The sequence below is a fragment of the Sander lucioperca genome, chromosome 11 (assembly GCF_008315115.2).
Source record: "Sander lucioperca isolate FBNREF2018 chromosome 11, SLUC_FBN_1.2, whole genome shotgun sequence".
NCBI classification, from domain to species: Eukaryota; Metazoa; Chordata; class Actinopteri; order Perciformes; family Percidae; genus Sander; species Sander lucioperca.
The window spans coordinates 10043151-10069376 of NC_050183.1; the positions used below are offsets into that span (position 1 = coordinate 10043151).

General features: G+C 40.5%; 4 protein-coding genes across 8 annotated transcripts in view; 2 read left to right on the forward strand and 2 right to left on the reverse strand.

Moving 5' to 3' along the window:
• cyfip1 (cytoplasmic FMR1 interacting protein 1) overlaps window positions 1-6435 on the forward strand; it is a 60313-nt gene extending 53878 nt beyond the window's left edge. For both annotated transcript variants that reach the window (XM_031309423.2, XM_031309424.2), the window contains exons 26-31: window positions 1496-1626; window positions 1906-1978; window positions 3550-3644; window positions 4110-4348; window positions 4483-4630; window positions 5586-6435. In XM_031309423.2, coding sequence (XP_031165283.1) covers window positions 1496-1626; window positions 1906-1978; window positions 3550-3644; window positions 4110-4348; window positions 4483-4630; window positions 5586-5750 — 851 coding nt within the window. In that variant the 3' untranslated portion in view covers window positions 5751-6435. The remainder of the gene's footprint in view (window positions 1-1495; window positions 1627-1905; window positions 1979-3549; window positions 3645-4109; window positions 4349-4482; window positions 4631-5585) is intronic.
• On the reverse strand, window positions 6135-10409 carry nipa2 (NIPA magnesium transporter 2). Of its 2 annotated transcripts, none has more exons than XM_031309425.2 (6): window positions 10139-10409; window positions 9221-9453; window positions 8729-8785; window positions 8183-8273; window positions 7554-7714; window positions 6135-7310 (listed from the first exon to the last, which is right to left on the reverse strand). In XM_031309425.2, exons 2-6 carry the CDS (start codon window positions 9357-9359, stop codon window positions 6658-6660), a joined length of 1101 nt encoding a protein of 366 aa, XP_031165285.1. In that variant the 5' UTR covers window positions 9360-9453; window positions 10139-10409; the 3' UTR covers window positions 6135-6657. The 2 variants fall into 2 exon arrangements, with proteins under 2 accessions (XP_031165285.1, XP_031165286.1); XM_031309426.2 differs by lacking the exon at window positions 10139-10409 and adding an exon at window positions 9553-9589.
• Window positions 10410-11163: 754 nt separating this feature from the next.
• On the reverse strand, window positions 11164-15409 carry nipa1 (NIPA magnesium transporter 1). The gene is made up of 5 exons (XM_031309428.2): window positions 15170-15409; window positions 14336-14383; window positions 12712-12802; window positions 12041-12201; window positions 11164-11772 (listed from the first exon to the last, which is right to left on the reverse strand). The coding sequence occupies exons 1-5, from the start codon at window positions 15300-15302 to the stop codon at window positions 11279-11281; spliced, it is 927 nt and encodes a 308-aa protein (XP_031165288.1). The 5' UTR covers window positions 15303-15409; the 3' UTR covers window positions 11164-11278.
• A 1125-nt stretch (window positions 15410-16534) lies between these two features.
• herc2 (HECT and RLD domain containing E3 ubiquitin protein ligase 2) overlaps window positions 16535-26226 on the forward strand; it is a 53549-nt gene continuing 43857 nt past the window's right edge. For 2 of the 3 annotated variants that reach the window (XM_031309458.2, XM_031309460.2), the window contains exons 1-9: window positions 16535-16762; window positions 17832-17940; window positions 19278-19371; window positions 19573-19704; window positions 23308-23530; window positions 24492-24592; window positions 25548-25689; window positions 25776-25880; window positions 25989-26160. In XM_031309458.2, the coding sequence (XP_031165318.1) occupies window positions 17869-17940; window positions 19278-19371; window positions 19573-19704; window positions 23308-23530; window positions 24492-24592; window positions 25548-25689; window positions 25776-25880; window positions 25989-26160 (1041 nt within the window). In that variant the 5' untranslated portion in view covers window positions 16535-16762; window positions 17832-17868. Of the gene's footprint in view, window positions 16763-17831; window positions 17941-19277; window positions 19372-19572; window positions 19705-23307; window positions 23531-24491; window positions 24593-25547; window positions 25690-25775; window positions 25881-25988; window positions 26161-26226 lie in introns of those variants that run through there. The other variant, XM_031309459.2, reaches the window with a different exon arrangement.

Sequence of the window (26226 nt, forward strand, 5' to 3'; positions counted from 1 at the left end):
ATTAGCCAAAGAGGGACTTACCTCCATCTTTAAAATACATTAGCCAAAGAGGGACATACCTCCATCTTTAAAATACATTAGCCAAAGAGGGACATACCTCCATCTTTAAAATACATTAGCCAAAGAGGGACATACCTCCATCTTTAAAATACATTAACCAAAGAGGAACATACCTCCATCTTTAAAATACATTAACCAAAGAGGGACATACCTCCATCTTCAAAATACATTAGCCAAAGAGGGACTTACCTCCATCTTTAAAATACATTAGCCAAAGAGGGACATACCTCCATCTTTAAAATACATTAGCCAAAGAGGGACATACCTCCATCTTTAAAATACATTAGCCAAAGAGGAACATACCTCCATCTTTAAAATACATTAACCAAAGAGGGACATACCTCCATCTTTAAAATACATTAACCAAAGAGGGACTTACCTCCATCTTTAAAATACATTAGCCAAAGAGGGACATACCTCCATCTTTAAAATACATTAGCCAAAGAGGGACATACCTCCATCTTTAAAATACATTAACCAAAGAGGGACTTACCTCCATCTTTAAAATACATTAGCCAAAGAGGGACATACCTCCATCTTTAAAATACATTAACCAAAGAGGAACATACCTCCATCTTTAAAATACATTAACCAAAGAGGGACATACCTCCATCTTTAAAATACATTAGCCAAAGAGGGACTTACCTCCATCTTTAAAATACATTAACCAAAGAGGGACATACCTCCATCTTTAAAATACATTAGCCAAAGAGGGACATACCTCCGCCTTTCGCGCTTTTACACTCAGTGGCACCGTGACGAATGCCAGGGGGAGATTACTCGCCAGGGAAGCAAAAAAGAGAATGTTAGAATAATTACATTATCAAAGGATAGACAGAGCCACTGAAGATATATTAAAGTTTGTTTACTTGCAAGTAGAGTCAGTTTACAGCACTCACAGCACAAGTACAGAAAGTGACTAACGTAAGCCTCAAACAGTATCTTATTTATGTGTGAAATACAATCATAATACAGAGTTGGTGTCGTTAGTTGTTATTTTGTCAGAGTCGATGACGTCTCCTTTATCTGTTTAGAGAGACATGTTCTGTCCTCAGGCTGGGAATCTCCTCTGCCTGCTCTGCCCTCAGAAACATCCTGTACCTTTCACAAGGACAGACGATGGCTCCATGGTATCTTGTTTAGAGTAATCAGTATTATATGGTATTCTTATGCAAACAGTATAATAAATAACAAGAGGAAAAGTATGTAAATCATAATTTTCCTAACGGAGAATTAAAATGACAACGCGAGTTACCCTCATTTTGCAGAGACCCGTATACTATACCAGAAATTTAGCCATGCTGCAACAAAAGCAGTGCAAATGGCCAGCAGAATGTGTTTACGACTGAATCGGCTATACGTGCTGCTGTGGCGGACGGTTGAGGGCTGGTAAACTGTGTGACAGATGATGTATTTAGGCTCTATTTCTTTTCAGGTATCCTGGAATTCTTTCACCACCAGCTGAAGGACATTGTTGAGTACGCCGAGCTCAAGACAGTGTGCTTCCAGAACCTGAGGGAAGTGGGCAACGCCATGCTGTTCTGTCTGCTGAGCGAGCAGAGTCTGGTATGCATTTCAATTGGAACATTTCCAATTTAAGTGCAAATGTGATACATGGAGTTGATTTCCAACTGAAAAGTCGTATGGCTTATCAGTGCATTGACATTACATCTATGGTACAATCACTGAGGCGCCTGTACGCCAGTTTTATGGTATAAAATGGGATACATTTTTTTTAAATGATGGCCTTTTTAAGAAGAATTTCACTTATTCAGCATGCAATTAAAATGTGCTTCCATACCTTAGCATGTCAGTGTTTTGACTTTCTCTGTATCTTCCTCCCAGTCACAGGAAGAAGTTTGTGATTTGCTGCACGCTGCACCTTTTCAGAACATTCTTCCAAGAGTCCATGTCAAAGGTAAGAGTGAACATTGGTTTATTTTCAAGTGGAGAGGAAAAGAGTGAAAAGCCGGCAGTCACTGACAGAAGTGAAATGCAGTAATCCTTTTAATATGGGGTTAACACATTTTCAGGCAGTCGTTGCTGCAAAGCATCCATAGTGTTTCACTGGTTTATACACAGCCAGAGTGACAGATGTGTAATGAATTAAAAAAAAAGAGAGCGAGAGAACCCTGGCAACTTTCTTACCTCACCACAGCTCCCAAATGAGGGTGACTGTCCGATTGTCTTAGTTTTTGAAGCTTTTTCAACCATCCGACAGTTCTGATGAAGCATACTGGCAGATAGGGTTTTCTTATTGTCTTATCTAGCTAAGATGAGAATCATATACATGGCTGCATTGGTTTTAAGTTAGTCTAAATAATTCCCTAAAATAGCTGGGCACTGTAGGACTGCTTCCAGCCGCGGACTAATACAAATATGGTGTGATGGACTCTGAATAAACAGTGTGTGTGGCTCATGGTAATGGAGGAACATGACGACCCAGTGCAACAGCTCACTGTGTGTTTTTGGACCACAATGGAGCTCTGTGGTACAGAGGAAGAAAGCGATATCAGGGTTTGGATACCGTCGATACAATCCAATCCCAATTGTTTGCTGGTTTGTATCCTATCATCTGTGAGTCGGTTCTGAAAGCAGTTCTCTCTGAGAACAAAGTGACACGAAGCAGGGCCCAGTTTACAATGTTCCAAATGTTTAATGAAACGCACAAGAATATATAGGCTAGATGTTCTAACAGTCGCTCCATTCACTTGGATGACGTGAGAGTACTGTAGATGGATGAGAAAGAGGCTGCTTAGAAAAGGAGGATTGGTTCAAGGTAGGTCCACGCAGATACATCTTCAGGATGGAAAACAGTGTAACAATGTATGATACAAATTTATGATGCCAATTAAAACAGATGAGAGAGGGCTTTGATTTAGTTACAGTTCAGAACAGATCCACAGTGTAATAATTTAAGTTTATACGTAGTAAAACTACAGTAATTCACATTGTTTGTTTACCTAGAGGGACTTGGAAGGAATATTTACAGTATACAGTTCATATTTACAGTGATGCAATAAGTTTATTGTTTGATTCTTTGCATTTAATATGTGTGTGCTGATCATTTAAAACGCATGGAATTTCATTAATATTACATTATTGATTGTGCACCTTCAATTACCTTTGATACTCTCACTAAAGGGGGGGCAGGTCTTTTTTTTTTTTTTTTTTTACCGGTGGCATTTTGAGTCAGTTTAGCAGAGAGTGGAGCCACACAGGTTGTTTTTTTTACCGTCACTCTCGCTCTCTTCATGATTCTAGAAATAGATATCGCTTTGTACCAATTCTTTTTGTGTAAAAGTAAATTATTATACTTTTACCAAGTGGTCCTGTGGATTAAGACGAGGGGAATCAGTAGGGCGTCAAGCTATGGCTTCTTTCAGTGGAAACCTACACAGCAAATACTTTGATTTGTTGACAATAATAAGAATATAGAACATCACCAGACTCATTCTTTCACGCTTTTCTTTTCCTCACTGTGTGCAGAGGGGGAACGCCTGGATGCCAAGATGAAGCGCTTGGAGGCTAAATACACAGCACTGCACCTGGTTCCACTGATAGAGCGCCTTGGAACCCCACAGGTACGGCCGCTCCAACAACGCCGGGACTGGAAGCTGTCATTATTGTGTTCCCTGCAGAATCAGCATTGTTATATCATGCAACAAGTTAATGATGTTGACCAAATGATGTGCTGATCATTTGTTTGTAGTCCCGCATTGCCAGACCTATCTCCACAGCGCTGCAAAGGAATGTCTGGCAACTGGAGCATAAACTCCGGGATAGGAGAAAAGACGGTCAGGGGTTGTTGGCATTTCTTTAAATCAATCACAATCGTCTTGGGCGGCGCTAAGCTCCGGACACAGCGATAAATGGTCTCAAGAAAGAACTTGTTTTGGTGGAACATTTGCACCCCGAAAAAGAAAACACCACATACAATATTAAATGAAGTTATTGAAATTAGCTGGATAAATGGTTAGACTTCATTTGCTCTCGCCGCCGTGTGTACTTCTTCCATAGCAACTTCTCCCGCCTCACTTCTCTTTCAGCAAATTGCCATTGCTCGTGAGGGCGACCTTCTGACCAAAGAGAGGCTGTGCTGCGGTTTGTCCATGTTCGAGGTCATCCTCACACGTGTGCGAGGCTTCTTGGACGACCCCATATGGCGCGGCCCGCTGCCCAGCAACGGCGTGATGCATGTGGACGAGTGTGTGGAGTTCCACCGTCTCTGGAGTGCCATGCAGTTTGTGTACTGCATCCCTGTGGGAGCCCACGAGTTCACAGTGGAGTGAGTGCAGCAGCAGCAGCAGCAGCACACACATCTGTACCGCATCCTCTCAACCACTTTTTGTGAATTTTTTTTTTTTTTTTTTTTTAAAGTGCCACATCTTTATACTCATGCACCCCGTTCCTGCTTTTCAGGCAGTGCTTCGGAGACGGCCTCCACTGGGCCGGCTGCATGATCATCTCCCTCCTGGGACAGCACCGACGCTTTGACATCCTCGACTTCAGCTACCACCTTCTCAAGGTGCAGAAACACGACGGCAAGGATGAGGTCATCAAGAGCGTGGTGAGTTGGAGAGATGACGATTAGCAATGTGCAATGGCAGCTCATGACACAGCTGTACTAAAATAGTCAGAATTCTTTGTTTGAATGTCATCATAAAACTGGGAAGGCTAATTGAAACAATTAGTGCAGTGCTTTGTTCGTCCCGTCACATCAACACTGATCGACATTTTAGACCAAACCGCTAATCGATTAATCAACTATGAAAATAATCAACAGATTAATCAACTATGAAAATAATCGTTAGTTGCAGCATTAATTGGAAGATTGATCAATGGAATCAATTAGTCAAAGTCATGAAAGGATGCATTCATTTGAACTGAAAAACGTCCATTACTGTGCACATGGTTGCATTTTATTGAATTGTTTTGGAGAAACTGGAAAACATTTTAATCTCAAATGATTTCAAGAATCCTTTTCTCCATCTGTTAACTGCACTAATGATGAAAATGAAAAAACTCGGCTAGCCGTGCCTTTTGACTTTGGTGTTCTTTTACTTCACATTAGTTTTTTTACCCCACAGAAATGATTTTTTTTCTCAACACAAAAGGAATGTGTCACAAAATGTCCCTTGGAACTAATAATGACAGGCTTTGTTTTTTTAATTTTGTCATAAAACTGGGGAAGGCTAATTGAAACAATTAGTGCAGTGCTTTGTTTGTTTGTTGTATCAGATTATTTTGAACCTTTCAATTTAACATGTTCTATCATACAGATACACAAGCACTTTATTCATAAAAGGAGTCTTTAGTAAGCTGCAGCAGCACAGTGTAGCGGCTCGGTGCTTCACTTTACATTGATCCTTCAAGTGGCATTAACTCCGAGTTATTTAACTTATAACAAGCTTACTGTACAAAATGTACTGTTGACTAACCAAAACACGACTAAATCATTTTATTAAGTTGAAAGATCGTTGTCTGTAATTACAACATACCTGTGTATTTCTGCTTCTCCTTAGCCACTGAAGAAGATGGTCGACAGAATCCGCAAATTCCAGATCCTCAACAATGAGATTTTTGCCATCCTGAACAAGTACCTGAAGTCTGGAGACGGAGAGAACATGCCGGTCGAACACGTCCGATGCTTCCAACCCCCGATACACCAGTCACTTGCTAGCAGCTGAGGTGGACCAGCCTGAACACTGTCAGCATTACTAGACTATCCGCAAATATTCCTCACTTACTTTGAGTCTTTAGTAGCAAAGGACCATTAAATGTACGGAAGGTGGCCCACTTTTTTTTGTCAGAATTCTTTTTTTTGTATTCACTTGTGCCTTATCAGAAATGAATTGATAACTATTATTTGTTTTATACTTGCAGAAAGCTATAGATCAGGAAGGTGAAATTAGTTTTATCAGATACGTATTTAAGGCTTTGCAGTGGTGGAATGTTAAGGGTGGACAGTAACCTATTTTAAGTGTGTGTGTGTGGGGGGGGGGAGTATTCTATATTGTAGAACATGCATGCTAAATATTTTAAAGGAAATTAAAAGGTAACAAAGCTCATAGTCATGTTAAGCATTTATTCACTGTGCCTTGTGTTTCAAATGTTTTAATCATTTTAATTCAATAAATATGTAACAAATCTGTCTTCATCTCGAGCTTTTCATGTAAACACTACAAAAAAAACTACTTCCAACTAAAATTGTTGTCACTTTCAAGTATGAAAAACTCCAAATTATAGCGACTGTCTCTTTAATGTCATTGTCAGCAGGACCTCATAGAATATATATTAAAACTATTATCGGATTGATTTATAGAAAGTAAGTCAGTGCATGAATATGCATGTACATATAACAAAACATTTCTTTAAAACAAAAATAACTTTCAGCGCTACAGAGGAATGAAATTAAGTTCTAACAGTTACTGAATACGACCAGGTCATATTCTGAGAATGAAAACATTAATACAATCCACTGGTCTGTCCAAGTCACTTTCCCCATACAGTTGATTGTCTTATTGTTGTCTTATTTAACAACAATGCTATGGTTGGTGAGTCAGTAGGCAGCTGGAAACAAACAAACAAAAAGCCTTAATGATCCAATGAGGAAGTCATTGCCCCATTCCTTCTAGAGACGCTGTCAGAAGGCAAGCCCATTTCTCTGTCCTCCATGTTCTCGGTGGACTCGTTACGTAGCAGGTCATAGTGGGACGCCATGCCGTTGGCTGTGGGAAAAGCCCGTTCGTCCTTCCTCATGGACACAGCGAGAGAGGCCAAGCTAACACTAATGTCTTTGAAGGCGTGGAGCAGGAAGATGCCCACGATGATGGTGAGGAAGCCACTGAGGGTGCCGATCACGTCGTCTGCGCCCATGTGCCCCCACTCCTTGAAGAGGATGGCAGAGCAGGTGAGCACCGATGTGGTGAAGAACACGTAGTAGATGGGAGTCACCAGGGAGGTGTTGAATATGTCCAGAGCCTTGTTCAAGTAGTTGATCTGTGTGCTCACACAGGCCACCAGACCCAAAAGCAAGATCCATGCCAGTGGGTTCCTCGCTACGCTTTTCCCGGCGATCGCTTCCTTGATGGCGATCCCCAGTCCTTTGACACAGGACACTGATAGCGCCCCAATTACTGAGCAGATGGTGATGTAGACAAGGATATTGGTCTGACCGTGACGGGGACCCACGACAAATATGAAGATGAGGGCCACGATGATGACAAGAGTGGCAAAGACAAAAAACCCTAGGAAAAAAGGAGTAAGGGTGTTTAGCTGGACTTTACAAGTGAGAAGATATAAAATATGAACATGGTTGTAGTGTTTGGTCTTAAATTTAGCAAAATAGGCACCATTCTAATATGGAATAGCTGTATTTCAGTTTATGTGCTTCAGTTTTAATATTTTTGTTGTGAAGCATGACTAGGAAGGAAACCTTAGTGAAAGAAATACTTATGGACAAGATCTCTGATGTCAGCTTTGTTCTGTACCTGGGTCAACCAGCTTCTTGGCCATGTGCTCCAGGCTGCTGATCTCTTCCTCTTGCGGAGCGTGGATAACCATGGTGGTGGAGCCAAGGATGCTGAGCAGGCAACCGAGCTTCCCGTGCAGGTTTAACCGCTCTGTCAGGAAGTACGACGACAGCACCGCACTGCAATAACATTTACAGGGGAGTCAGCAGACGCAGTGATTACAGTCCACAATGTACAAATAGGAAGAGAAGCCAATTTAGATGAGATTTTAAAAGGTGCTCTAAGCGATGTTGGGTGATCTCACTTCTTGTTGACGTTCGAAGTATTTTCAAACACAACAAGGCTAGCTCACCCCTCCCTCCTCCTCATCCCATCCCCTCCCCCTCCCTTCCGCGCACTAACCTCCACCCCCAAATCCTTCTTGTCGGTTATTGGCTGGAACACTTATGTTTGGTGGTGCAGGTTGGCACAGTTTGCTTTTGTTGCCGTTTGTGGAGCCTTTTTTTTACAGTGTTTTCAGGGGACAGGCAGCTCGCGGATAGTGAGGAGATGTTTGCTGTATGTGACAAAAAAATGCTGTAGCCTAAACGCGTGACATCGCTTAGAGCATCTTTAAGTGTCCAAGTCATGCAGTGAGTCATCTGTACCTGACGAGCACACTGAGGGCTCCCAGTGGGGTGACCAGGGTCGCAGGAGCAAAGGCATATGCTGCGAAGTTGGCTGCTTCACCAGCTCCCACTGTAAGGGATTACAACACATTCAGTTAACTACCAAGTATGGAAAGGATAATTATGTTGTAATGAAAGGCAGGCAGAGGTAAACATTGAAATACTGTCTGAAGATTTAGTGTGTTGCAACAATATCAAGTACAAAGATACCCTCCCATGTAAGCTCGGGTTTGGTATTTTGCAGGTCAAAAGACATCTGGGAGTCTGGGTTAAAAGTTGGTTTTTAGACATTTAGGCTGGGTATATAATAGTTTAACAGCATTTCAATGAATAGTGAGGACCTACAACACACTAAAATATTTAGTCATTTAAAAAGGTCTTGAGGACACAACAGTTACTTAGTCTAAGAAATATGCTTTCAACCAACTTTACCCCAGTTTTAATCTCAACATTGTCCAAATCACCAGATCCATGCTAACTGGGCGTGTCTGATCACATTTTTAACTACTGAGTATCATTACTTACTTGATAGTAAACCAGCCCACCATAGCCATTCTTTTAGATATGCATGGCCGCCCTGGCCTGAAGAACAAAAAATTAAAATTTTACAACATGTGATTCCACTCATTTGAATAACATTTGCATGTAAGCAAAACCCAAATTACATAACCATTATACTACAAGTCAGGCAGCTGCACTGGATTTGAGCCGGAGTTGAAGTGACATGGTGAAGTTAATGTTTACTAGGTGTTAAGACAGTGCTGATGACTCACACACATTCATAAAAACACAAACACACCCTGCAGATGTGAGTAAAACTAAACAAGCCTGAAATGTAGGGCAGGTGTAATCAGGTGTGTTAATGGACTGTCCCCATTGGTTTGGCTACTGAACTGGCTTTCAGTGTTGCACAACAAGAGCAGGGAGTGCCATAACTCAGCTGACAAAGTTGGACAATGTGTTCCTTGGTGTAGGGTATTTGTAATGTGCATTAGATACTCAGAAAAAGGTCAGTACCTGCACGCATCGATCCCTTCCTTGCCAGCCTCAGAAGTCCTTTCTTCTTGAGAATAAAGCTGCCTCCTATGAAGATGCTGGAGCTGATGGCCAATCCCAGACCGATGTAAAAATCATACTTCCCCCTGTCCTGACCCATAGTGAGGCTGGATATGTTGGCAATGTGATCTGTCACATTTACGGCCAAACAGTGCAGATGCTGACCAAAGTACAGTTCTGGCCAGCCCAGACACCTGAGAACAGAGCACATGGAAGACAAAGCATTTATCAGCTGCCGTAAAAAAGTCAAAAAGGGAGGTTTTCAGCATTCATTTCTTACAGCAATGACCTACCGTTTCCACAGGCGATATTACAAAGTAGAAAACTGCGATTGTGGGGAAAATCCATCAGATTAACAATAACGATACATTCATTAAGCACTATCTAGTTTCTCTGCCGACTGATCCCATACAACCAAACACACAGACATGACTGTTGAATGACCAGCCCAGCCGGTTGTCTGGGTGTTGTACATAACGCCTTGTTAACGGTACTCTATCAGCATTTCAACATTTTACTTTCAAGACAGGAATTGAGGAAGTGACTGGCCACTGAGGTTAACCTCATCCTGGGCAGGCTAGGTGCAGGGTTACGGCATGAAGTCGCCTTTTACACCCAGTTTGCCAACCATCTGGCTATTAACGTTACATGTCGGTAATTTACACTATTCTCAGTTGCAGCAGCACTGTGGTGGTACCACAGCGTTACATTTGGATAATTCTACGAGTATTTAAATGCCAGTATATCCTTAGTTAGCCAGGTTAGCTTTTATTAGTGCGATGGCTAACTGGCTGGCTAGCAAAAGTCGCTTAGCGTTAATCAACAATCTGGCTATCGGTTGCTTGCTAGGTTTGAGAAGTCATAATGAGAGTTTAATACCTGTCCAAATGTGGCTGGTTGTTTGCCCAACAAAAACAAAGTGGTAGTAGCTGGAGGTTAGCTAATAGCTAGCCTACTTCCTGGCTCTGTGGCTAACCATCACATAGCTACTGCGTGCTCTCTCCATATTCAGCCAGCAGCGACCAACTCCGCCTGACGACTGCCGCACTGCGAGCTTCTTCTTCTGCTTATCACAGGAGCTGTGGCCACTGAACCGGGTGCCCTCCGCAGGCTGAAGTCCAGTATCACATATCACACATACAATCTACTGGAGCTGAATACAAAGTCAACTCTTTTTTTTAATTTTTTTTTTTATTCTTTATTTATTGGACAATGGGAATATTACAGTTCAGGAAGTGTATATAGATAATACATGAACTCAAAGTATCTCCTCTCATTGCCTTTTTTTCTGTCTCTTCTATATCTCACAAACATTTCAGAACTATTTGACAAGAACAAGGGATGTAAAGGTTATAGCATATTTACCACATAAGGATTTGTCACATAACATATGAAAATAAAAAGGAAAAGGAGAAAGATAAGAAAACATGTTTAAAGACCTGGCAGTATTTTCTTCAATAATTATATGAAGAAATAATACAAGGATATAGATTGGTTAGGCACACCTCTGTTTTATAAAATGCCTTAGTGTGATGACCCTCCCAGAGGGCACAGTCAACTCTTAATAATAATAATAATAATAATAATAATAATAATAATTGCCATGAGATATTTATTGCAGTCATTTTACACTACATTATAAAAGCACAAACTAACTTGTAGTATGATTTGAAAACCCTCCTGATTCAAAATCATGTACATTAGAATCAGAATCAGAATCAGAATCATAAAGGGCTTTATTGCCAAGTAAGTTTTTTAACACATACAAGGAATTTGTTTTGGTGTTGTTGGTGCACGTCACACATTCTCTAGATGGAATATTAAACAATATAAGAATAGGTATAAAATAATAATAAAAATAAAGATATACATAAAAAATAAAGAGCATTACAGCAGAGAGATTACAATAGACTACTGCAACCAAAATGACCAACATAAACGTATTGTTTAATGACAGTAGGCTAGGGTTAGGGTTAGAAAGTAAAAGTTAAAAGTAATGTAAATGTGAGGGCATCTCAATCAGTCTGTCTTCTTCTTCCAAGAAATCAAAGCCTCTTGGGAAATGCGGAGTAAAACGACCCCGACGCACACTGTCGTCAGACCACAAAGCATGGCAAGGCTGTCTGTTAAAGTCAGTGCAGTCCACTCCTTGAAGAGAAGAGCAGAAGCAAGAATCACAGTGGATGTGAATGTTACATAGTATATGGCTTCAAACATGTTGGAGCTGAAACACTCCAAGGCCTTGTTGATGAAGAAGAACTGGATCAGGATGCTGACAGCCAGAGTCCCCAACAAGCCCAGGAAGAGAGCCAGAGCTCTGCTGCTCGACGGCCCTTCTCCAAAGGCGTTTGGTGCAACCAGGCCAAGTCCTTTGCTGCTTGGAACAGTGAAGCTTCCCAAGAGGGAACATATGGCGACATATACCATGATGTTTGATGTGCCGTGAGCTGGAGCAATCCACACAATGAGTATGACCAGCAGCAGGACCACCAAGAGGGCATACACTACAAACACTGCAGGATGAGAAAGGATGTTTTTATATATCTTCATATACAATGCCATTATATTGTATAGTTCCAAAAAGTTATTAATTCAGAATAAGTGCTTACTTTGGATCAGTAAAACAAAAAAGTTGATAGTAACTGGACTAATTATTGGCACTTCTTACTGGCCTGCTTGGAATTCTACTGTGTACACTCATCTACGTATATTAATTATGGAGGACACAATATTTCCCAGAGTAAATTAAAGGCAAAAAACAAACAACATTGACTTTGTCACCTGGGTCCGATAGCCTCTCCTCTAACTCCAGTCTCGATCTAACAGTCTCCGCTTTAGGGGCATGAATGATAAGCACAACAGAGCCACAGCAACATAATACACAGCCAAGCTTTCCCAGGATATTTAAATGCTCCTTCAAGATCCAAGAAGCCAGCACAGCCCTGCATCACACAAAAACACCATCTTGTTGCAAAATACACAAGGCAATTCATAGAGTCCTGAGAGGATTATACAGTGTAATCATAACTCTGTCTGCCTTCTTGTGCTTGGTAGATGTACTGTACATTAATACAGTGACACAATGAGATTAAAGCAGTTCATTCTGGTTTAATGCCATGGTACCTAAATGATTCATACAGATTGAAAAGAAACATTTTCATATTTAACAAACAGATCAATAATTAACCACATCTGTGTTACCTGAGGTAACAAACCTGCCTGATCAGCAAATATCTGCTAGGACTCACATATAAGGACACATCTCTGTTACAGAGTATGACATTTCAATTCAAAACCAAAGTCTGTTATTTACTTATGTTAACCCGTGTACATATATATATATATATATATATATATATATATATATATATAGCTACAGTATGTTGCTGTATGTATACACTATATGATGGATGTCAAGCTAAAACAAGCCATGAATTCTCTCTTGGACTTACCCAAATAACACTCCAAGGGCTCCTAGTGGTGTAACTATTACAGCGGGGGCCACATTGTACGCCAGGAAATTCCCAATTTGACCAACAATCACTAATGAGATTCATAAATAGGTGTGTCAAAACATTTAGCCTTATACATTCAAATATTGTTTGAAATGTAAGTTATGGACATTGCCCAAAACTCAGAATGTGATTTCTGGTGTTACAGTTTTTCTCAATCGCTTTGACACAATCGTCAAATTACTATTACACATTGTCAAACTATATGACTATTTATATTAACATTAAGTCAGCTGTTCACGTGACTGTAGTCATTTATAATTGCTTTGGCACAAAATGCACCGAGTAAGCCTTACAGATCAAAATGGTTTGCATTCATTTGCTATTGAATCATATTACTCTCAAATGCAACTATACACATGTTCATTGTGTAAATCCCTACATGCAAAATAGAGCAACCAACAATCACAATAACCTGTCACACATATATTAGATAGATAGATAGATAGATAGATAATAGTTATGTGGTGTTGTTGTAAAAGTTGTCAGATGGATAGACATAGGCTAGATGGGGAACAATACAACTTCCTCACAATTTAGAGCAACCAAAGGCAAACAGGTGACAGGTGAATATATCACAGCAGATTGTTGTAGGGGGTGGCTGCATCGTGCCTAAAGATTTTTCCCTCATTACATTGCAAGGGAGGATATCAGGTGTGATGTTAATAAAATGTTGTGACCAGACAGAGAGGAAATTGGATGACCCTTGAGGTTGATATACATTTGCAGCGGATTTTCTTTTTTCTTGCACATTTTGTACAGTATTTCCTGATCATTTTGCTGTTGTATATCTTTTTTTCTGTAAAAGCTTTCTTTATGTATTTACAGTTGGCTAGTGTGTACACACAATGAGAAAGTATAGCATGTGGCATGGCTGACATCAATACTTTTCAGCTGCCTAAATATTAGTGGTTCCCTGCACTAATTTTAAAACTAGAGTGGATCGGTCATTCCAAGCAGTGGCTCCTAGGCTGTGGAATGACTTGCCTCTCCCGCCACGTTGTGTGGATTCTGTCGAATCTTTTAAAAAGCAGCTGAAGACTCTGCTGTTCAAGCAGGCTTTTACTTAGTCGAGGGGCTTTTATGGCTGTTTGTTATATTTTCTACTTGTATTTCAATTTGCTTGTATTGTGACTTCTTGTGTTTCTTGCATTTTATTGTGAAGCACTTTGTGATTTTTATCTGTGAAAGGTGCTATACAAATAAACTTTACTTACTTACTTACTAAATATACAATGTAAGCAACTGGACAATGTAACATAGTGGGTAACTATCACCCTTTCATTTGACAAGATGTCTTTGCATTTTGACTGTCTTGGTCTAAGCAATGATAAAGGAACCTTTTGTTTTGAGGACAATGATTTAGTCATTGATGGATGTATTTACATTTGAAACATGAGTTGATTATTTTGATAGAGTAATCACCTTTTGCAGGTCACATAGAGTGGTGTGCTGAATGTAACACGTGGTGTGAGGATTGTCCTTTGAGTTTTGGAAATTGTACGTTTGTTTCAGTAAATGTGCCAAAGCGATTGAGAAAACTGACAGATGGTGCTATACTTACTGGACAGTGTGCCAGCCCACCACACCACATCTGTGAGGTACGACCCTCCTAGGGAAAATACAGTGACAAGTTTAGTATGTGTGGCCTGCGACGCTTTACCCAACTTATGGTGTTATTTATATGGTAATTTGTGAGCGCTTCCTCTTGTTTAATGTAATAATATGTTGTTTTTTTTTATTTGAAAACATTACATACCCAGGCCATGATTATATTTCAGGTTAGGTTGGTAGAGGTTTAGCTATTTGGTCCTTTTGATGTTAAATTATTTAATTAACAAATGTTTAATTATTGTACAAAAGTATTTGCTGTCAAAGCTATTCATGAAAATAGTCATATGTTATTGTGGTGTGATATATGTCATTTATTTTTAAGTTATAGTCATGTATTAGATGTGGTGGAAATGACATTGGTTCATTAAGCATCAGAAAAAAATGTTAAAAAACACCCAATTATATTGAAATTGCAGTGCGACCACTCATGGACCTCAAATTTAGACATATTAAAAAAAAAACTTGTGAGACTGTTACTAGTATGATTTGAAAAAAAAAAAAATCCTATTTCACAAGGCCAAAGGTGCTCCTAGTTGAAGAACCACCTTTATATGGTTACCCCACGTCTACCCGTGTAGATATTCTCATGACTTAAAGTTCTCTGGTGCAGTTTTACATTTATATATTTCTTTGTTTCATACATGTACCCATTTCCTCCAGGGCAGCATGTGAGGCTCACACATGGTTTCTTGCTTTAACCCATGGATGTATATAACTGTAAGAGAACCCCTGTATTCTTGTCATAATGTCGGCCGACTTGCTGTTGTTTCAGTGTTAACGTTACCTCTGTCGCGGGAGCGTAATATTCCCTTTTTTTGAAGCACAAATGTCGACCCATTAATGAAACTTGATACTACTGCTATCACTATTCCAGAAACGGGCAACGAAACGCTACTTGGTTCCGAGTTTACAGCCATTACTGAGACTGTTGTTTATTTAGTTTATCTTACTGTAACTGCACAATGACTGAACACTCCACTTTCGTAGTTTGGACTAGGAAGTGAGAAAGTGCGCATGTGCGGTTCCTCGAGCACCCGGCTGCACCATCCCAGCACTTAAATTTAATAAATTATATAGGCCTATAGGCCAAATTCCAAAGGGCTTATGAAGATTCCCCACCAATTGCCTTCACATTGCAATGAGATTCAGTTTGATATATGAACAAGCTGTCTTTGCCTCTGAAATGTCACTCTCACAGAAAAAAACCTCCTAAATGACCACACCCTAGAGGCTGTTTATAGAAATATCCTTTATCTAAGCAAGCTAAACTATCATGTATCCCTGAATATTCATCCCAATAAATGAAATGACATCTTAAGCCCATTCAAAGGGGATCATATCAAAGCATTGTCTGCTGTAGCTGCAGTGTTCTTATATGTGCCATTGTCAGTTTGGAAAGTACACAAAGGAAATTGGGACCTACACACTGGAATAAGAGTACCCTGCCTTTTACAGTAAATCATTTTGCTCATGGCATTTAAAGACTAGTCTTCCTCCTAGCCAAGACATACAATATTCCTTTGAAAAAAATAAGGATCCAGTCTGAAATAAACTGTCACGCATTACACTTTTAGATCTCTCAATCTGCCTTTCTGCTAGAGGGTCTTTGAGCAAGATAACAAATGCTAGATAGATAGATAGATAGATAGATAGATAGATAGATAGTTTTTTTCTTCAAGTTTCTTTTGGCAGATTTGTGGGGCTTATTTTGCAGTTACATTACATCTAATTTTCCACATAAAACCTGGACATGAACACTGTTTCTGATGTGTCATAATAGCTTCTTTCTTGCCCTTGAATTAAATGTCAATGCCACATGCGTGACATTATACCTCCAAATTATGCAATATTCAATTTTAAAACAGTTTTTATTCAATTAGATTTAAGCATTTGGATCGAATGCTTTTAATATGTCAAGGGTATGAAATACATTGTGAAATAAATAACTCTATAATTAGCCTAAATAAACATCTAAAATGATATGAAATATGTAACTCTGTAGCTAAATAAAACATCAGTGAAATAAATAGCTGAGACACCCCGCCACCTAGCGGACAGTTTACTAGGCCAGCCCCGCCCCTCGTATGTCCCGCCTCGAATTCAGAAGGAGCGCACATTTTATGACCCTGGGCGGTACAAGCGGGCGGAGTAGACTCAGTGGACAACGGATCCAAATCACCTCGCATTAGAAACCTCACGTCAGCGGGCTGTTGTGGTAAAGATCAATCGCATTGAATGTCCAAGTTACGACTACGTAATTTGTTTCCATGCCTCGTGCCCCAGTACGCGACCTGTCAATCAAGTCCATTATGAACGTCTTGTTAATGCAGCAGCAAAGCAGCTGAGGGGACGAGAATAACTTGAGAAGAGACCGCAGGTAATTTAGAAATTTGTTGTCAAAAATATACATGTTATCCGCTATGTTGCTAAACTCTCCGGAACATTGCTTCTCATTCTGTTCAGTGTCATGTCTCAGAAGCTTGTTCATCGTTGCCTGGAAGATGAGAGCTGGTGCAGCGTTAGCTAGCTAACGTTGTGTTAGTATTAGCTGTCTATCAAGCTAAGTAGCTAGTTAGCCTTAGCCGCCAAGCTAATGCGAACATTATCTAGCATTATGTGCAGCGTTATGAGCGTATACTGCTGTGTCAGTCACTGTTATAACCCGCTGGACTAGTGTCTGTTATCATGTATCAACACCAGGTTAGAACCACGGTACCAAGGTTACCAGAGACTGTGCCCTTGCTAGCATTTAATGCTACGATATTCTCGTTTTCTTCCCAACGTCTCATTTAACATTAAAGTTATGGATACATCTTTGACCTAAAACTCTAGCGGTAATTAGCTAGCTATTTAATGAAGCTAATGCAGGTTTTTAGTTTACACGTCATAATAGTTTTTGGATTAAGAAAAATAACAGGGACAGTCGCATTTGAAATGGTCGATCTACATAAGTAACTTATAAATAATTTGTGTAACGAAACTTCCACTGAAACGTTCATGACAAAAGCAGCAACATGTAGCTGTTTGCTGTCCAAAAGTAAGTTTGTGTATTAAAGACCTGGGAGTGAGTGAAATGGGAGTGATTCGGTCCTATGTTTTCAAAACTGGCGTTGGGCTTCCCTTTTGTTTACATTTAGGTGATAATATTGGTTGGTCATGCTATTTTCACCCTGACTGTAAATTAACCATTTTGAGGAAATCGTAGTGTAAGGTTTCATCTAAGGTGTTGTTATTTCAAAGGAAACTGTAAACAGTCCTGGAAAGGAGCATGCTAATGTTCTCCAACCTTACTTTATTATTAAGTCATGGGCTAAAAGCCTATCCCTCATTGATTCATAGGCACTTAATAATATCAGTCATTTTTAGCTGATTCTCATTTAACTGTTTTGTAACGTTTTGAATTTGTCTTGTATTTCAACACAGCCTTACATCTCTTCATCTTGCAGGTTGGCTGCATTTGCAGCCAGGAGAGGAGAGGGGAAGATGCCTTCTCCATCTTTTACCCTCGATGCTCAGCTGAGATTTCATGACAAATGGCTGAAGATAGACTTACAGGTATGTGTATGCTGGGTATCATATGAAAATAACGGTTCTAAAACAACTGTATTGCTTAGTTTGTTTAAGATGCTGCGTTGTTTCTAAATTGTTGTCAGTCTGACTGTGTTGCATCATGTGGGGGACATACTGCAAAACCTCTAAACCTTACTGATAAGTAAATGTGTATCTTATCCCTTTTTCCAAAACATTTTTTCTACAGTGCCAGAAAGTGGATGCATATTACACTTGTTAGCATAACCATCCAACATGTTGCTTCTTTAACATGATCAGAGTCAAAGATAGAGTCAAACTGTAGGGGCTACATTTATTGTAATAACCTGATACATCTGATCACTTAAGACATATCTGCAACCTCTGGCCTGCAAGCTGTATCAAGCCTCCTCTTGCACAGATGATTATTGTTTTTGCTGTAATGTGAGAAGAGGTGTAGCCTATAATATAAGAGTACATTGTGTTTGGAAACAAACCCGTGTTGGTTGTAATTATGAGGTATTTTATCAATATATGATGGATTTATAGAAGAAAAGGAAACAACACTCTAAATCCACTGTCTCATTCTACGTAATAGGCTGTGCAACAAGTGGTCTGCTTTTGCCTCCACAAATTGCAGCTTGTCTGACTGAAAATTAGTTTGCACTTCCAAATGTGGACTAAAATTGGGCAAGGGTGTCATGTTTTCCTATCGTTAGAAATCTGTCCACTACTGAAGGCAGCTTTAGTGTTATGTGTCTGGTCTGGTGTCATCTGTGAGCTAACATGTTTTTGACATTTAAGACATTGAAAAGTAAGAGCTGGCTTTCCACTTGGGGAGTATTGAATGGTGGACCACTATGATGATTACACAGATTTTTACAGCAGATGTATCCTTGAATCAGTTGGAACTCATTGGTGAAGAAGCTATTTTGTACTCTCGTTCCTCACCTATATTTGATATTAGATTGTTGGTGTTAGTTTTCTTAGCTGGGTTATGAAGCCTGCACAACAGATGTCCTTCCACAAGTGAAACAGGTGAAATAATCTGTGTTTGTTCCAGATGTTTGAAACTCTAAAGACTAATGAAATACAGGAAAATTAGAATTTTAAAATGTAATAGTGTGAAAAGAACATTTAAAGGCGATAATATAACACAAAAACAAGCTAACCCAAGTTCACTGGTCACACTGGATCCTATTAGCTCCGAATATAATGTCCTCATAATGTAATAATAGCCTGTCTGTGACATACTAATGCAGAATTTACAAAGCAAACGCATAAAGATGTGAATACACATTTTAAAGTTGACTTTAATAATAAATGTGCCGTGCTGATTTTCTGTTTCTCACTTGCTTTGGCAGCGGGCATTCTCTCCAGAGGGACTGAGTGAGATGTGGAATGAAATGGTAAAAGATGAGGAGATATCATTCAGTGGAGAAGAATCAGCTCACCCAGGTATGGCACAGAGAGAGATTACAGCATTTATTTTTCCCTCTGTTGTTTACAGATTTACACATTGCTGCCATTTGTTTATGTTGGCATGGTACATTTTCACACGCTGTCTAAGGACAATACTGAGCCAGGGGCAGGGTTGGCATTTTAACCCTGCTGATGGAAATTGAAGGTTAATGTTCACATTTCTTTTGATCATTTCAGAGGATTGCACTGACTGCTTTGGAACTCAGAAAAAGGAGGAACCCAATGACAAAGAGAAGAAAGAGGAGGAGGAGACATCAACATCTGTACATCACTCCATCATTGAGACCTGGGACTGGGGGCGGCAGCCAGGTGAGAGTGCTACCTGCACATGGTTTATGATGTGCCGGTCTACAAAATATCCCGTTGGCCTACTACTGCAATGCTGCCCCGTTCTCCTGTTGTGGCTCTTGCTATTTAACGCCTTTCTATTTCCAAGTAGGGTAAATAATACCATGCTGCCTGACTTGACAGCAGACGGTTTCACAACACTTAAATGTCGACTAGATACAATGATACTGACCATTTCAACACATGGCCAACCTCTCTGTTTATCAATTTTACGTCTGTCAGGCCCTGCTGATGTGTGCATGTGTTGCTGGCACGTGAGATGTGGAAACTCTGAAATGACAACTTGCAGTCTGCAGGTCTGAGTGGTTATTTTTACCCCCCCGAGGGTAATCTTGGTAGGCGTTACAATGTGCTCCAGCGCAGGGTAGCGTCTCTCACCCAAGTTGTGTTTACTGGCAGGACTGGGTGGGACACTGTTATGGTGGTGGGAGATAAGCATTGGGTCAGACGGATTGGGGGGGTGTGGGGGCGCTTAGCTGCTCTCTCTTTTTTTAATGGCCGCATTTCCATCTGGTATTAAAATCCAATCTGAGTGATCTCATCACAAGTGGACAGCTCTAAGTACGTGTGTTCACAGCTGGCAGTACAATGTGTCTCCAAATGCATCTTGAATAGACCACTTGTGATCGGATCTCATTTCCCCGCTCTTTATGCAAATAAACGCGTTCATTTCTGTTTGCATATACCGATAGGCTGGTTGTGTGCGTGCGTGCATACATTTGTTATTATTTTCACGTATTTTTATCATACATTAGAAATGTGCGATGACAAGATGAAAAGCACTGCTCTCAGTCTGTCTGCTGACCGGTGCCGGGACCTGTGCTGGAGAGAAAGACATTTTTAAAATTCTCTGTGTTCAGCTCTCAGTACGTTTGTAGCTTCTGAGTCCCTGTGGTTTGAAGTTTAGTTTCAATATTATATCAGCTTTATTTTACGTTTCATGTTCGCTTATAGGAGTCGTGTTAAGTTACTGCTGATGAAGACCCAACATTTCCTGATTTGGCTGCTTCATAATAAAAAATTAACGGGGGACTTTTATTGTAAAGAATTTATAGGTAATGAAACCGTTGTTACAGTCACTGCTTTGACCGTGCAGGCTTGCCGGCTTACTACAGTGCTGAGATAAGAGCAGGAATATCTGTAGTAATATCCTACATATTGACGAATTATGAGAGCAGGCAGCACAGGAACAAAAACAGCGACACATCACCACAGTATGATAATAACATCCAAAACACACAATTCACTGTCAGTGGTTTCTGTAAAATGAGAAATACTTTGAATGAGTATGTAGTTCCACTCACAGTTGAGTAGGCGTTCCTTAATGTGGCTCAGGCCAGGACACATACCTTTACACACTGCTATAACAATGTGGCCATATGTGGCCCAGACTACCTCCGAATTTGGTCCGAGCGATCGGATCTCATTGTGTCCTCAATGCAGATGCAGATCGGATTTTACTACCAGGTGGAAATGGGGTTATTGACTGAGCCAGGAAATCCAACTGGTCTGATTGTACAGTGAGTGTAACTGGATCGCTACATAGACGAGTCATTGATGCTTAAAGTTCAAGTTCATTCTTCCTGCTTTTGCATTGAGTGGTCAGATAACTGCAGCAGTTACAGCCCAGAGACCCAGTCTATTGTTTAAATCAGGATGGTTGATCATGGACAGATGACAGATTTGCCCTGATTCTTATCAGTGGATATGTTTTAACTCTCTTTTTTTACACTAGATATTTTATAAAGAGTTAATCAACCCTAGGGCTGGGCGATATGGCCTAAAAATAAAATCTCCGATTTTATTTTTTTTAATTCGATTTACGATTTTTTTTCTGATTTTCCCCCCCTACATGATAAAGCGACCGCTTCGGTGATTGTTCTCCACCAGATTCATCTTTCCTGTCATATGCGGTGCCTTGTGCAAAGGATTCGGCTACAGTTAGCTGTTTTTTAGCTAAGGTTTGTTGGTCACTGCGGTTTTGTTCGTCTCGGAGAGACTGGCATTTTTCATATTCGGCTGGATGTCTCTGTTTCAGGTGTTGGAATAGGTTTGTGGTGCTGCTGCCTTTGACTGTGATGGGCTTTAGGCAAATGTTGCAGCGTGGGGTCTCTTGCTCCACGTCTGTCGCAGCAAACCCATACCAGTTCCAAACAACAGATGATTTTATTCCTTTCTTGGGAACAAACTTCCCACTCTCACCGGTAGCCATGTTGTCGCTTGCTGTTGCTGTTTCATGTGTGCTATGATGTTGTTGTTGTTGTTGTCGCTTGCCATACTGCTATGTGAAACTAACGCTACGGAAGCTCAGGGGAGCCAAAAATGCGCCATTACACAAAAACTCGATTTACTTATTTTTTTAATCGCCCGCGACAAAAAACTCGAATTAATTCATTCAATCGATTTTTCGCCCAGGCCTAATCAACCCCTATGAATTTGGTAGTCCTCTTGTTACTTTTTAGCCATGGGTAATGTATAATAATTAGTTAGAGACTTTGTCTGACTGGAATACATATTTGCCCTGACAGCCGAGCACAGCTGACTGCACAACCTCAGGCCAGTCTGGCTTACGTAGCTTAAGTGGATATTAGACCTGCTATTTTTTCTCATCTTGTCCTCCCAGCAGCGCTGATGTACAGACACATATTAAAACATTTTCTGGGCCGGTTGTGATAACTGCCAGTGTGGAAAATATTGAATGTGGTGAATTTTCTTTTTTCATTAAGAAACTTTTGAGACTGCAAGTAAAAAGCTTAAAGTGTAATAAAAAGCTGGGGTGTTTCATCAGTTATTGCAATGTATTAACTTCAGACATACATTTTTGGATTGGATTTTTTTAATCCGTTGTTTATTTATATTGATAAACAGAAACTTATAGAACCTTCTGTACAGTACATATAATACCTTTATAAACACATGGTGCATCATGTAAAGTTAAATATAAAAATTTTAATACCAGATTGCAGCTTACATTTCTAAAATGTGGCAGTATGTTTAAATAATAAATTGTTATTTTGCTTGACAAATCAAAATGTGGATTTTCATGAGTGGTGAAATATAACATAGGTATATAATATACTTTTTTATAGTGGAGATTGTTTTAGAGTAGTCACACAAAGTTTTTTCTTTTCCCACTCTGAAAGCCTTAGTGTAAGATTTCTGCCAACAGTTACAATATATTGCATATACTGCACATACATTTTTACGTATATTTTAAGATAAGTCTTGCTGCCAGAAATTATTTTGAATTGCAGAAGAATTTTTTTTAATAAAAAATATTTTTTTCATTGTTGAAATAATGCCATTATTCTAATAACCCTAACCCTAATAACCATAAGTGAACATACATACATGCATTGCAAATGTAGACACATTGTTAACACAGCTGTCTCGCGACCCAGTGGCTTACCTGCTAAAGAAATAGCATGTGAGTGAGCGGTCAATTTATATGTATTTTGATCATATTTCTTTTCTGTGAGAAGTAATGATGGCTGACAAATAGGTTCCAATATGTATGAAATGATTTTGTTTTCATTGCCCTCTCCTTGGTGTGTGTGTGTGTAGATGAGACTGAGTTGAAGGACTGTCTGTTGGTCCTGGTTGACGACCAGCAGAAGCTCTCGGCTCAGATGGCCAAAAGCACCCTGTCTGCCCAACGCCTGCGCCAGCGCCTGGTCATCCTGGAGCGCTACCTCATCTCTCTCAGCCACAGCATGATGGAGGAGAAGTACAAGGTCCGCTGGAAGGGGCCGCCCAGCCCACCACTGCCTGCTGCTGACAATAAGAGGTAAACAATAATGAAGCTAGAGGTTCTAGAGGGCTGGGATGTTGGCACAGTGGTCAGGGCAGTCACCTCACAGCAAGGAGGCCCAGGAACACACCGACTTATTGGGACTTAAGCGTATTCACGGTATCCCCCAGAGTTAGATAAGTCCATACATACCCTTCTCATCTCCGTGAGTGTCGTAACTCTGTCTGGCTTCGCCTTCTGAGAATATAGTTCCCAGTATGTATACGGTTAGAAGTATACGCTGTGACTATACAAATCGCAAAACGTAAATAGGAAAATGTTGGCATTATTTTGTCACTTATTGGGAGCAGTAGGCTAGATGGAGCCGGATACCTCCAGGATCTGGGCTAAGCTAGGCTAGCGGTGGGTGCGTCAGACAGAGTTACAACACACATGGAGATGAGAAGGGTATGTATGGACTCATCTAACTCTGGGGGATACGGTGAAAAAGCTAAGTCTCAATAAGTCGGCGTGTTCCTTTAAATTGCCAGAATGGCTGTGAGTGTGGTTAGTCCTGTGATGACAGTGTGACCTGTCCAGCCTATACCCAGCCTATACCCAGCCTCTTATCCTCTGTGTACCTGTTTTTTGCTGGTGCTTGCAAGGTATATTGAAGGTAGTAAATCTTAACCTCAATAGTGCTGCAAAGCTCGCTAAGCTCCAACACAACACAAATGCTATGTGAGTGCACAGTGTTGTAATTTATGAAAACTGTTGAACAAACTATTTTTTGTAAAACTATAGATTGAGCCAGTACAGTTACAGTGAACAAAATCTAGTACAGTTTCTTCCTGTTATGCACTTACATGTAGCCAACATACAGACTGTTCATGTTTGCTTGCGTTAAACCCTACAGCTCGGTGTATGAGTGCACTCTGTGTTTTTTCAGAGGCCTCTTTAACACATGCACATATGCATTCTAGTGTTAATATCTGTGTATTTTGCTTTGTTTTTTCAGCCCTCGTCCGGCCAGTAAAGGCGTTGAAGGTTTGGCCAGAGTTGGTTCCAGGGCAGCTCTTTCTTTTGCCTTTGCTTTCCTGCGTCGGGCCTGGAGGTCAGGTAAGTGACAGTGAAGACGTGTTGTGCCCTAGTAGTGGTGATGATAGCTGCTGTCATAGTAATGGAGCTTTGCTTAACAGCTGTTATTGAATGTGTTGCACCATGTTACAAGCCGCTCATAGTAAACAACCCAACATATTTCTCAATGCTATGTTTTTAGCCTTAGCTTGTGATGTCGGCTAGATGAAAGACTGCAGGAGTTTATGCTGGACAGGGCCAGAGAGACTTATTTGTTAACATTACTGCTGCTTAGGGATAAGAATGTATTTAACATGAAAAAAGGGCCATTTGTTTACATGTAGCTCTGAATCTTGATGCATTAACAGAACCACTAAAATAGAAAAGTCACCATTATAGGCAGATGTATTAGGAACAAACAATGATCACTCTATGGGCCTGTTTACTCTTGGGGCCTATTTTAACGATCTGAGTGCACGGTGTGAAGCGCCTGGCGCAGGTGTGTTTAGGGCGTGTCCAAATCCACTTTTGCTAGTTTGACGGTGGAAAAAGGGTCCGTGCGCCGGGCGCATGGTTCAAAAGGGTTGTACTTAGTGTCTTAATTAATCAGAGGGGTGTTTTGGGCGTAACATGCAATCAACCAATCAGAGATCATCTCCCATTCCCTTTAAAAGCCAGGCGCTTTGGACCTTGGAGCATTGCTATTATGATTAAGGATTTGCACTGTAATATTTTTATTTGTAATCTTCTGCATGTGTGTGTGCTGCTGTGCGTCCCTGTGTGTGTAACAAGCATAGTGTGCGTGCGCTGTGCACGAGCCTAGGCACATTTTACTAGCAAAAAATATGGGAATATATTGTAAACTAAAATACTCTACATTTTCCTTTTGCCCTCATGCTTGGCAAATTGTAAATTTTATTTTTTTTTTGGTTACCCTCTGTGTAGTGTAATTAAGCCACTGTGCCGTGTATAAAACGGGAGAGTTTGTGTTTTACAGGAGATGATGCAGACCTTTGCAGTGAGCTTCTCCAGGAGTCTCTAGATGCCTTGCGTGCCCTACCAGAGGCTACGCTGTTTGATGAGGGAACTGTATCATCCGTGTGGCTCGAAGTTGTTGAGAGGGCCACCAAATTCCTCAGGTTTGTTATTAACTGATCAGTCGCTAATTTTGTATATTGTAAGACATGTTGGATAATCTTTTGTGATCCTTGTGTCTTGTGACCAGTGACGTACATGGAAGTGCCAGCACCAAAGGCAACATTCCTCTTCAGGACCAGCACCTAGCCCTGGCCATCCTGCTGGAGCTGGCTGTGCAGAGGGGCACTCTTAGGTAACCAGATATCCCTCATACCTGCTGGTTTGCCTATGCTGATAGCCTCCTTCAATTGAAATGCTGTCTCACTGCTCACTTTGTCTTTTTATCATTGTGTCTTTCCAGTCAGCTGCTGTCTGCTGTTCTGCTGCTGCTACGCTTGTGGGAAAGTGGCACCAGAGAGATGGACAATGAGCGCTCCACCCAGGGAACCAGTGCCCCTCTGCTGCCCCTCTTGCAGCGCTTTCAGAACATACACAGCAGCAAGGAAGAGCCCATTCCTGAGGAGGAAGCTGAGGTGAAAATATGTATCGATAGCTGTAGAAAATAGAACCGGCATACGTGTATCTCTAGCTGTTTTCAC

Bases quoted from the DNA above. Each gene is read 5' to 3' on its own strand.
- nipa2 (XM_031309425.2), bottom strand. From the start codon at position 9,359: ATGGGTCAGGACAGGGGGAAGTATGATTTTTACATCGGTCTGGGATTG. The intron at 7,715-8,182 runs GTACAGATGACT...ATGTTATTGCAG, and splicing joins GCCCTCAGTGTGCTCGTCAG to TGCGGTGCTGTCGTCGTACT. The intron at 7,311-7,553 runs GTACAGAACAAA...CTTTTTTCCTAG, and splicing joins CAAGAAGCTGGTTGACCCAG to GGTTTTTTGTCTTTGCCACT.
- nipa1 (XM_031309428.2), bottom strand. From the start codon at position 15,302: ATGGCTGTAAACTCGGAACCAAGTAGCGTTTCGTTGCCCGTTTCTGGA. The intron at 12,803-14,335 runs GTAAGTATAGCA...GAATCTCATTAG, and splicing joins GTGGGCTGGCACACTGTCCA to TGATTGTTGGTCAAATTGGG. The intron at 11,773-12,040 runs GTGACAAAGTCA...CTCATCCTGCAG, and splicing joins GGAGAGGCTATCGGACCCAG to TGTTTGTAGTGTATGCCCTC.